Raw genomic sequence first — 10,757 nt, 5'->3', positions numbered from 1 at the left:
CCCCTTCTCTCGTTTCCACCCCTTCTGTTTCTCTTCCCCCTCCCTCCTCTTCCTCTTTCCCTCCTCCCTTTCTCCCTCCTTCTCTCCCTCTTCCCCCTCCTTCTTCTCTCCCTCACTCTCTCTCCCCTCCATTCTCCCAGAGCCTGACCCTTCCTTTTATGGAACAGATGCTTCTCCTTGAAAGCCTGGAGGCCGGCTTCTCTTTGTTCCCCTGCTCACAGACTCCTATTGCCTCAGTAGAGGCCTAGTCAGACCTGCACCTGAAAAGGCTCCCCCCAGCCTGCAGCAGCACACCCAAGCCTGGAAGCTCACCAGCTCCCAAGGCAGCCCATTCCACTTGGGGGCAGCTTTGGTTGTTGGGGCTTGCCTTTGCTTCCTGGACTGGCTCTGGCAGCAAGCCCCATATCAGCATTTGGCTAAACAAATCACCCCCCACTGGCCTGGGTCATGGCTCTTCCTGTCCTTGTTTACCCTGGTGGGTGCCCAGAGTGGTGGGGGGCAGTTAGGGTGACCGATGCAGGGCGGAGGGGGCCAGCTCAGAGACAAGAAGCGTGTGTGTGTGTGTGTGTGTGTGTGTGTGTGTGTGTGAGCCTGTGTGAGTGTGTGCGAGCCTGTGTGAGTGTGTGCATGTGCGTGTTGGGGGGTGGAGATGCTCGGTCTCCCCTGCTCTCATGGCAGAGCTCTGGCTTCTTTGGTGACGGTATGGGATGGACTCTTGCAGGGCACCCCTAGTATATGGGGACTGTGCCGGGGTCCCTGAGATCCTGCTCATGCAGGAGTTCCCTCCTGTGATGGAGATTGCTGCCTGTCCTGGGTGACTCATCTGAGTCCTCTCAAAACTCAGCTTAAGGGGACCAGCCAACACAGGGGACCCCTGAGTTTTCTGTCTACACTGAGGACCCTGAGGGGAACCATCTGCCCCCCCCCCACAGTGGTCAGCCAGTCTCTTCCTCTGTCCTATGGTTCCTTGATGATGCCCTTCATTCCTCATTGCCTTGGGTTCCTGCCCTGTCTCTGACGAGGACCCTTGAGCTGCCGCTCACCTCTGCCAGCCCGGGGGTTCAGTCTCCCTGCTGTACAACAGCCTCAGTAGAGCAGCAGGCCTGAGGAGAGGGGCCTCGGGGTCAGCAACAGGACGGTATGTTTCCCAGAAGCAGCCCAGCCACGGGCCGCCTCTGGGTTAGCTCCGGACCTCCCTCACACCGCACCTGCCCGTCTGTGCCAGACACCCACGACTGGACGAACTCCGAGAGGCTTCCCTCCAGAAGTGTGCCGGCCTCTGGATGGCAGACGTTCTTCATCCGCTTGGTCTTTCCTGTGTGGATGGAAACTCCTCAAGTGACTCTACATTTCTCGGGCCTCAGCGTTTAGCCAGTGCCCTGACCTCCCCCTGGACCCAGCCCAGAGTCCCGGCCGAAGAGAGGAAGAGAGGAGGGAGTGTCGGGCGTGCAGAGCTTCTGGAAAGAGCTGAAGCCCAGTCAGATGGAAAAGTCAGTATTTTATCCTAAAGCCAAGAGGGAGTCCCTGGAGCCTGGGAAGATTTGTCTGATGATTTCTTTGTGTCTTCTTCATGTCCAGGATGTCGCTAATTCTGAGGTTGCTGGTTTGTTTACCCCGGTAAGAATGATCGTAGCTCCAACGAAAACATTTTTCAGCCGCTGCTTCTTACACCGTAGGCATTTAGGAAAAGTAATTAAGCAACCCCCGACAGATAACGCGCAGGCAGCACTGCGTGCCCATCGCCCCCACCTCTCCACGGTGAGTAGAGAAGCGCGCAGCGGCCTCTGTTCCCAGGCCTCATCCTCAATCAGGGTTTGCCTCTTCCTTCTGCCTGGATGGAGTGGAGGCAGACCTCGTTGACAGACACGGGAACCCAGTGGCTGGATGATTTCTTCAGGACAGAGCCAGGATTTGAACTCATACCATTCCTGACTCCAAGCCCAGGAATCCGGCCCTTCTAGTCTTCTTGGGAGAATTGGAAGATTTCCTGAGCCTTTATTCCCCTACCTGCACTCGGGAGGCTCTTTGCCGCTGCCTTATTGACTGTCTCCTCGACCACTTCTGGCCAAGTCTCCCCTTTGATCTTTTTCTCTCTCCCACTTCTGCCTGCCTCTCTTGGGTTTTTCTGTCCAGTCATCCAGGCCCACCTCCTTCAGACGGACCATTTCTCTGTTTGGACTTGGACTTTGCTGGGGGAGCGTTTGCACTTGTTCCATAGGATTCTACAAGTTGGATCAGCACCTGGTTTTCTTTGGCTCCTTTTATTCAATGTTGATCTCAGCTTCTCGGGTGGTATTTTCAGTTTTTCTTCTCTTTGGAGCACTTCTTACCGAGGGAGATTGGAAGCAGCTGGCTCCCCGGGACCTCTGACTCCTCTCTTAACAAGCTTACGGCCGAGGCATCCCATCAGGCTTGAGGGGTCAGAGAGGCGTTGGGACGCGCTAGAGGATCGCCACGGCAGCCCCCTCCCCTCATCCTACTACTAGACTCATTTACCTTATTAGTTCTCATTTCAGAGTCTAAGCCAATCGAAGCGGATGTTCTGAGGCTTTCTCATAAATTAATAGGAATGCCTAATCTCATTAGCTAATCAGTTAACACTGAACCCTCACCACAGTTTATTAAACAAACCAGAGAAATCTCTTTCCCCATAAACTTTTATTTCCTAGCCTCAAACAGCTTCATCTCATAAATGGAAATAAACATCAGCGTTCTGAATATAGTTTATTAACAGTATAACAAACAACAAAGGATATTAATTGGTTGAGTAAATACCTCAACAATGTATCACAGTGAGAAAAATCACAGAGTCACTTTTAAATATTTACTGTAACTGCTAAATTCTTTTTAACTCTGGAAATAGACTCCTATCATTCATCTCTCTGAGGATTCCAGTCAGATTCTCTCAAGAATTTTCTGCAGATGTCCCTTTCCTCTGAGGAGAAGAGAGAGCTTCTCTTGGTCCTTTCTCTCTCTCCTCTGAGCCTTTTGAGCCCCCTTCCTAATGACAGCTAAATTGTCCCTCTCCCACAATTATATTTCCTCCTGAAGATCTTGGATGATCCAGATCTGTGTGGGAGTGAAGCTCCCATGGAGGCCGGGGTCACAGTAGTGAGGCTGGCACACAGGTAATCACGGGCTCGACGTTGGCCGTATTGTGATTATCAGCCAATGCCTTTTTAAATACTTTCACCAATGTGAAACTCATTTTTGCCCAAGTACATTTCATTTTTGGAAATCTCCACTTGTTAAATAAAATCCTTCCTTGTGCAAAGACAGGAGCTGACACACCATGGGCCTTCTCCCCACTGGTCCCAGGGTTACTCCCTGAGGCAAAGAAGAACACATCTAAGCCTTCCCCATAATGACTGCCATTCAGACATTTGGTGACCGGCAGCATGTTCCTTTCCCGTCTTCTCTTGTGTCCTTCTTTGTGCTAATTAGTTCCTGGATCTTAGGGCCGAGAGACATAACCTCCACTCTAATGACGAGGTTTATGAGTTGCCCATAAACCACTGGGGAAACACTGACACAACCAAAGAGAGATGAGACGTGTAGAAAATGAATGGCTGGTTAAAGATCTGGAGGTTTAAGTGGACCACAAGCTCAGTATGGGGTAGCAGTGGAAGCAACAGTCAAAAAAATCCCTAATGGGATCTTGGGCTGCATTGAAAGGGCTCCACTGTCCAAGAATGAGCCCCAATCCATCCACCTGCATCAGACCTTGTGTGGACTATTAGGTCCAGGCAGTCAGCAAGCATTTATTAAGTGCCTGCTGTATGCTAAGCACCAGACCTTGCACTGGTGATCTAAAGGAGGGCAAATGCACAGTCCTCATCCTCAACGAGCTTACTCTAACTGGGGAGGCTGAATACAAATAACTATGTACCGAAGAGAGAGAAATAATACATAACATTGGTCTAGTCTAGTGCTTTCAGGGTTGCAAAGGGCTTCACAGGTGTTACCGCTTTGTAAATTCTGAGGCTCCCAGTTTGAAAAGAGATCAGAGATGAGGGAAAAGGGACCTTCGGCTACAAAAACACTCAGAGCTGCTCTTTTGGTGGTGGGAGAACCAGAAACGGAGGGGCTGCCTGTCCCTGGGGAATGGCTGAGCAAGTTGTGGTGGGTGGTTAGTGTGGAATCCTGCTGGGCTGTCCGAAAACCCTGGAAAGGCTTGCACGAAGTGATGCCAAGTGAGGTCTGCAGGAGCAGAAACATACAGTGACTGACCGGAAGGGACAAAACCATTATCGGCAATGCAAGGACCCACGACCACCCCAAGGACTGATGTAGGAAAAAGCCAGGAAGGGCCATGGCTGTGGATACTGAGGAACCTTGCCCTTGTGCTTCTTATTTCCTTCATGAGCTTTTCTTACGTGGCCTGGATCTGGAGTTGCCTCCAAAGGCTTGTTAGCTCTCCCGGGAGGAGGGAGGGAGGGAGAGAATTTACATAGCAAAAGGTGGGAAAGCCACTGCTAAAATATTGTTCCTATACATAATTTAAAAAAAAGTAAAAAAATAAACAATTGAAAACAAAAGGACGTAGCTCCATGTTAGTGTCCCTGGGGGAGCCGCCAGAGGGGTAAGAGCCTTGCTGTATGAGGGCGCCCCTGGTGCCCCCCCAGCTTCCTTTGGTGTGTTGTCTTCCCCCATAGACTGACGGCTCCTGGAGGGCAGGGGCCAACTTTCTTTTTCTTATTTGTACCCCCAGCTCTTAGCATGGTGGCTGGCCCTAGTAGGTGCTTAATGAATGTTTGTCAAATTAAATTGTCGAGGACTGGAGCTGTTTCCTTTTTGTCTTTGTATCCTTGGTGCCAAGCTCAGGGTCAGGTGCCTGATGAATGCTTGTGAAGCGAATCCGTGTTGTCCATGTAGCTGCGGAGCTGAGAGCTTGTCCCTTGGGGCCTAGAGGGACAATAGGTCTGTGGCGTGGGATCCAGTGGATGTTCAGCCAAACATCTGGGGTGGCCTTCGACGTCCTCTTCAGCCTATGGCATTTTGGAGCTGGGCCTGCCCATGAAATGCTCCCTGTTCGGAGCCTCTTGTGGTTTGGGTTACAGATGGCCTGGGGGTCCCATGCCCATGCAGGGGCTGCTCTTGGTGGGGGTGACTCAGCCAGTCCAACACTCCCCCTATTCTTCTCCTACAGAGGCAGCGGCTCATGGCAGTGGCATTTTAATTGAGGAATGGCCTTGACTTTGCCTGTTTGTTGTAAGAGGGAGCCTGGCATTCTGGGGCCGGGGGGGGGGCAGTCCTCTATGGGGGAGCCTCCTGGAGCCTGCTGCCTTGGGGTAGAGAGTTCGAGATACTCAGAGGAGAAGGGAGCTGGGCTTTCCTCAGGGCTCCCACTCCCTGTGGGGGAGCTGTGGTTGGCTTTTCCCAGGCCACTGTCCCAGCACCAGAACCTCACAAGGCTTCTCTTCCTCATGTCTTCCCTCATAGGCTGGGCTGTGGTTAGGTGGGTAGCAAAGAAGTCATCAGGGTGGTTCCCAGCAGGGACCCCTCCGCCTTCTCTGGTGCCTTCTCTGGCGCAGGAAGACCTGAGCTCAGATCCCACCTCCAGCACTCATGAGCTGGGTGAGCCTGGTCAGGCCACCGAATCTCTGCCTGCCTCAGTTTCCTCAACTATAAAAGGGTGCTAATAATAGGACCAAATACATTTGCAAAATGCTTAGCACGGTATCTGGCCCATTGAACACATGTTTCTTCTCTTCCCTTTCCTGGGGCAGCCTCTCTGAGTTCCCCAGCCTCAGCCCTCCAGGGCATTCCCAGAGCCTCTTCCTGAGCCCACTGGAGAGACCCGTAGTTGGGTGTGTGGCTGTCTAGGCTCCCCTGGCTTGCCTGTCTCTAACACTTGGGAAGTTCCTAGAGGCCCCTGGCTGCCCTCCAAGGTGTCACTGGAGTCAGTGCCCAGTTGTGTGAGTTTCCACGAATGCTTTCCTGGGGACAGAGACAAAGAGCCTGTTGCTGTGTCATTGTCTCTGTGGAATTTTAGGAATCCTGCTGGAGAAAGCCCTTTGGCCTGCATGGGAACCACTGATTTCTCCCAAGAGGCTCCTGTGCCTGGGCTAGGAAGCCAGGTGTCACCACTGCCACAAAGCCAACTGTCGAGGGGCAGCAGACGGCCTTGTTGATCATTCCAGCTTTGAGGAAGGCTCATGGCCCCTGTTCTGATTAGCAGACCATCGAGGTTGATTCCTCGGTCCTTCCCATTGTCCTATAACCTGCCCCGATGCCTGTGGATGCCCACATTCACTGCAGCAGAAACAGGACGGGCTTGGAATTCAAATCTTGTTTCTGTCACTCCCCTCCAGTCTTGGAGGCAGTTCTTTCATCTCTCTGGGCCTTGATTTCTCCATCTAAAAAGTATCTGAGCTCTAATTTAAACTTCTTGACTCCAGGCCAAGTACTCTATGTACTCCTCTGCCTAATGGTCAGAAAGGTAGTGAGCTTAGAGGACAAATGGTTGGGTCCATGGCATGGCCCTCCAGGATCCTTCTCAAGAGAGAGGAGCATCCCTGGGGCAGGGTGGGGGTCAGGCAGTTCAGGGCAGAGTTGGAAGGGCCGAGGTCTTTGGGAAGAACATTGGGAGTGAGATGGATTGGGGGGAGGGCGTCTGTTGGAGATCTCAGGCTGTCTCCAGATAGAGACTTGAGGAACTGGGAGGGCTCTGGGCCTGCTAACTCTGGACTCTTTTTTCCCTCTTAGGCCTGCAGAGTTAGCCACCAAGTATGCCAACCTGTCAGACGGGGCTTGTAAGCCTGGCTACGCGTCCGCCCTGATGACGGCCATCTTCCCCAAGTAAGTGCCCTCCGTTTGTGCCCCTCCTACCCCTCAGACGTGCTTCCTGGGCTTCTGGTGGTCTTTGGGCCAAGGTTTTAGCCCATGATTTAGGTAAGACGAACCTGCCCAGCTGGTCGCCTGCCCTCTGGGGCTTCTGCCCTGGGGCCTGACGCTGGGGAGACTCATGAAGAAGCATCTGTTAGAATTTACCCATCCCAGGCCTGGCAGGATGTGAGTAGACAGGAGTGAGGAAGTTGGAGGCCAGATAGACAGAAAGTGAAGTGCCCGGCCACGCTGAATGACTGCCTGGGCAAGCCTGGTTCACATGAGGTTGACATGGACTGACTACTCCATGCCTGGAAAGTCTCTGAAAGCACCCACTCAGGGGCTGGACCAGGGCTATCTACAGGCAGCTGCCTCAGCTCAGCTCATTCAGGTTTCTGCCTGGGCTCTTTCTGGGCCTTTGGCCACTTGGCTGGCCATGGAGCAGGGCAGAGGCCTGGGGCAATGAGCCCCATTTGCCCTTTCCTAAGGAGAGCAGCCTTGGATTGGGCTCTTGGCATCCAGCTTTAAAGTGGCAGAGGGAGGACTAGTTTGAGGGAAGCAGGGACAAGAACATGGAACTGCGTCCCCTCCCAGCCTGTGGAAATGGGCAGGAGGAAGACCTTGAAGCTTCATTCCTGGCTGGCTCTCAGCCTGGCCTTGGCTCATCTTGGGCTGGGGCTGCTGGGTGGTCAGCAGTGCCTGATGCCTCCCTGCTAGTCCTTATGTCCTTGTGGGTGTGGTAGGGGTCTCTCTGCTGGGGCCAGTGATGGTTCCTAAGCATGACCCGGGCAGACACCATTATATCCTCAGCTGGCTTGGACTGGCAAGTGTATGCTGTGTACATGTGTGATCAGGCCAGCTGGGGTGCTCGTGGGACGTGCCTAAGCCCATGGCACTGAGAACCTCCTGGGGCCCATTGGCCACCTTTGTTAGGGCAGCCTTGCTTGCCATTCCCCAAGGATTGGCTTCGAAGCCCTGACCTAGTCAGCAAGTAGCAACCAGAAAAAGGTCAGAGTCTGTGCCGGGGACTCCAGCAGCATAGTGGATGGGAATGGAGCAGTGCTGAGTTTTCAGGAGCGAATGGAACAAGGGAACTCCAGAATCAGACTTGGGGAGAAGCTTGGGGCCAGCAGTGGCCGTAGAGACCCTCCAACCTTTGTCACCCACAAGTCTGGAGCCCTGGCATCATGGCTGCCTGTGTGTGCCCACAGCCCCAACCAAGCAGCCACACATCATGTACCAGTGGGCGGACTACATGGCCCATCTACTGAGCAAAGGAGTGGGCAGGGAAGATGGGCGAGGGCCTGGTAGCCAGAGCAAGAGAACAGACCTGGCTTCCTTACCTAGGAAGGTGACAGGGGCCTAGAAGCACAGCACAGCAGGTGCTTCAACCATGAGGGAAGCCCCACGGCCGGCCAACAGTAGAGCTCAGTGCCTTGTCAGGCACAGGGAGTAGGGCGAAGCCAACGCTGCCTGACAGCCTGTTCTGAGCTCCACCAAGCAGAGGAATGACAGGCAGCCCAGGACAAGCCAGAGCCTCTCCCCAAGGCCTGGGCCTTGCTTGCCATGGCCAGCCCCCGTCTGTAGGTCAGGTGCTAAATGTTTCCCTGTGGGTTCTCATAGCAGCCATCTAGCTGCCTTTTGGGAGAACAGGGTGATTAAAGTAAGAAAGATGGAGAGAAGGAAAGTGAGGGGAGGGAAGGGAAGGGAAGGGGAGACAAGGAGGGAAGGAAAGTCAAAGAGGGAAACAGAGGGAAGGGGTAGGGAAGAGAGAAAGAAAGAGGGAGGAAAGAGAGGAAGAAGGAGAAAATGAAAAAAAAAAAGATGTTCTGGACTTGTGTCTAGCCTTTTCTCTACATTGTGGTCAGAGGTCGAGGAGGGGAATTTCTCTTTCCTCCCACTCCCAGTCCAGCAGGGAAGGTGACTCAGAACAGCAGCACATGGTGAGGTAGACACATGCTTACCTGGCCTGAGAGAGAGGACAAGAATAGGGTTCTTGAACTCGGTTCTCCTTTTTTTGTCCTGGGACTGGGAATAGATTTTTGGGTCTTTGCGGGCAGAATAATCCTGTCTTCTAGCCAGAAAAGGAAAGATTCTACCCATCATTACTTCCATTTTTCTCCCCATTGTTCTTGGGCAGCCCCAGCTCTGGGGATAGTCTTGTGGCTTACTCCAAAATGCCCTAAATTCAGGTCTGGGCAAGAAGATTTCTCCAGGTGGGCTCCTTAGAGTGTGAGTAGAACACTTTGGCTTGACTTCCAACCAGTATCCTGCTGGGGGAGCCAAGCCCCAAGTTACTCATCTGCATCAGCACATCTTGATGCTACAACGAGGATTCTAAGCATCTAGGGGGCACAATGGATAGAATACTGGGCCTGGAATCAAGAAAACCTGAGTTCAAATCCACACAATTATGGGCTTCACTAGAACCTCAAGTTCTTCTTGAGGTGACATGTCATCACAGCTTATTTTATTTTTTAAATCTTTTAAAAGTTCTTCCAGGAATTTTTGTTGGGCTAGTCCAGTTCACATTTTTTTTGAGGCTTTACTTTGTAGCTGTTTTGACACCCATTGTCTTTTGGATAGGAATTGATTTTTATGAGATAATGCTCTAAAAAAACAAACAATAAACTAAGGGATGGGAAAAAGAAAGGAGCTGGGAAAAGGGAGAAGAGAGGAGGAACAGGAAAAAAATTGTCTTTATACATACATCTCTACATATAATTTATAATATAAAATTATTTTATTAACATGAAAACAAGAGCTTTTATAATAGAGGAGAAAATGGGGGTATGTGGCAGGCCAAACTCTTAGCTCTTATTCTCATTGGAATAGGTTCAAAATGGAACAACATACACACCCAGCCACATTTAGAAATCTATTTTACTCAACAGGGAAGGGAAGTAGGAAGGAAAAGGAATAAAAGAAAGGAGGAAGGAACTTTTTTTGAAGAGAAGAAGTAGTTAGAAGTAAAACAGACTTTCGAGGAAGAATGGAGGTGGGGGAGATAAACAGGAAAAATAGGATGGGGGAAATATGCTGTGAATGTGAACGGGATGAACTCACCTTTAAAATGGAAGCAGATAGCAGATTGATTAAAAATCAGACTCCAACAATAAGTGGGTTATAAGAAACACACTTGAAAAAGAGAGAAACCCAAAGTAAAAGTAAGGAGCTAGAGAGGAATCTATTATGCTTCAGCCGAGGGTTAAAAAAAAAAAAAAGCCAGGGTAGCAGTCATGATCTCAGACAAAGAAAAAGCAAAAATAGACCTAATTAAAAGAGACGAGCAGCAGGAAAACAACATTTTGCTACAAGGTACTATAGAAAATGAAGTAATATCAATACTAAAACATATATGCACCAAATGGCATAGCATCCAAACTCTTAAAGGAAAAATTAAATGAGTTTGAGGTAGAAATAAACAGTAAAGCCATATAAAAACTCTACTTTTCCCTTCCAGAGCAAGATATCTAACCATGATATAAATAAGAAAGAAGTTAAAGAGATGAATATAATCTTAGAAAAGTTCGATTTGATAGACCTTTGGAGAAAACTGAATGGAAATAGAAAGGAGTATACCTTTTTCTCAGTGAAACACAAAAATTGACTATGTACTAGGGCATGGACAGAAATGCAGAAAAGCAGAAATATTAAATGCATCCTTTTCAGACTATAATGCAATTAAAATTACATTCAACAAAGAGCCATAGAAGCATAGATTAAAAATCAGTTGGAAACTAAATAATCCTAAAGAATGAGTGGCTCAAAAAACAATAATTTTATTAAGGAGAATAACAATGAAACAGTATAACCAAATTTATGGGATGCAGGCAAAGCAATACTTAGGGGAAAATTTAATCTCTAAATAGTTACATCAATAAAAGGAAGAAAAAGTAGATGAATGGAGTATGCAACTAAAAGGAAAA

General features: G+C 50.1%; 1 protein-coding gene across 2 annotated transcripts in view; it reads left to right on the top strand.

The window, feature by feature from the left end:
- The window catches only part of ST3GAL3 (ST3 beta-galactoside alpha-2,3-sialyltransferase 3), a 139,408-nt gene that overhangs the window by 74,310 nt on the left and 54,341 nt on the right, over positions 1 to 10,757 (top strand). For both annotated transcript variants that reach the window (XM_044674205.1, XM_044674204.1), the window contains one exon: positions 6,709 to 6,801. In XM_044674205.1, the coding sequence (XP_044530140.1) occupies positions 6,709 to 6,801 (93 nt within the window). The remainder of the gene's footprint in view (positions 1 to 6,708; positions 6,802 to 10,757) is intronic.

The sequence above is a fragment of the Gracilinanus agilis genome, chromosome 4 (genome assembly GCF_016433145.1).
Source record: "Gracilinanus agilis isolate LMUSP501 chromosome 4, AgileGrace, whole genome shotgun sequence".
In the NCBI taxonomy this organism is placed as follows: Eukaryota; Metazoa; Chordata; class Mammalia; order Didelphimorphia; family Didelphidae; genus Gracilinanus; species Gracilinanus agilis.
Note: the sequence above shows the minus strand (reverse complement) of the source record. Positions and strands in the feature narration are given on the sequence as shown.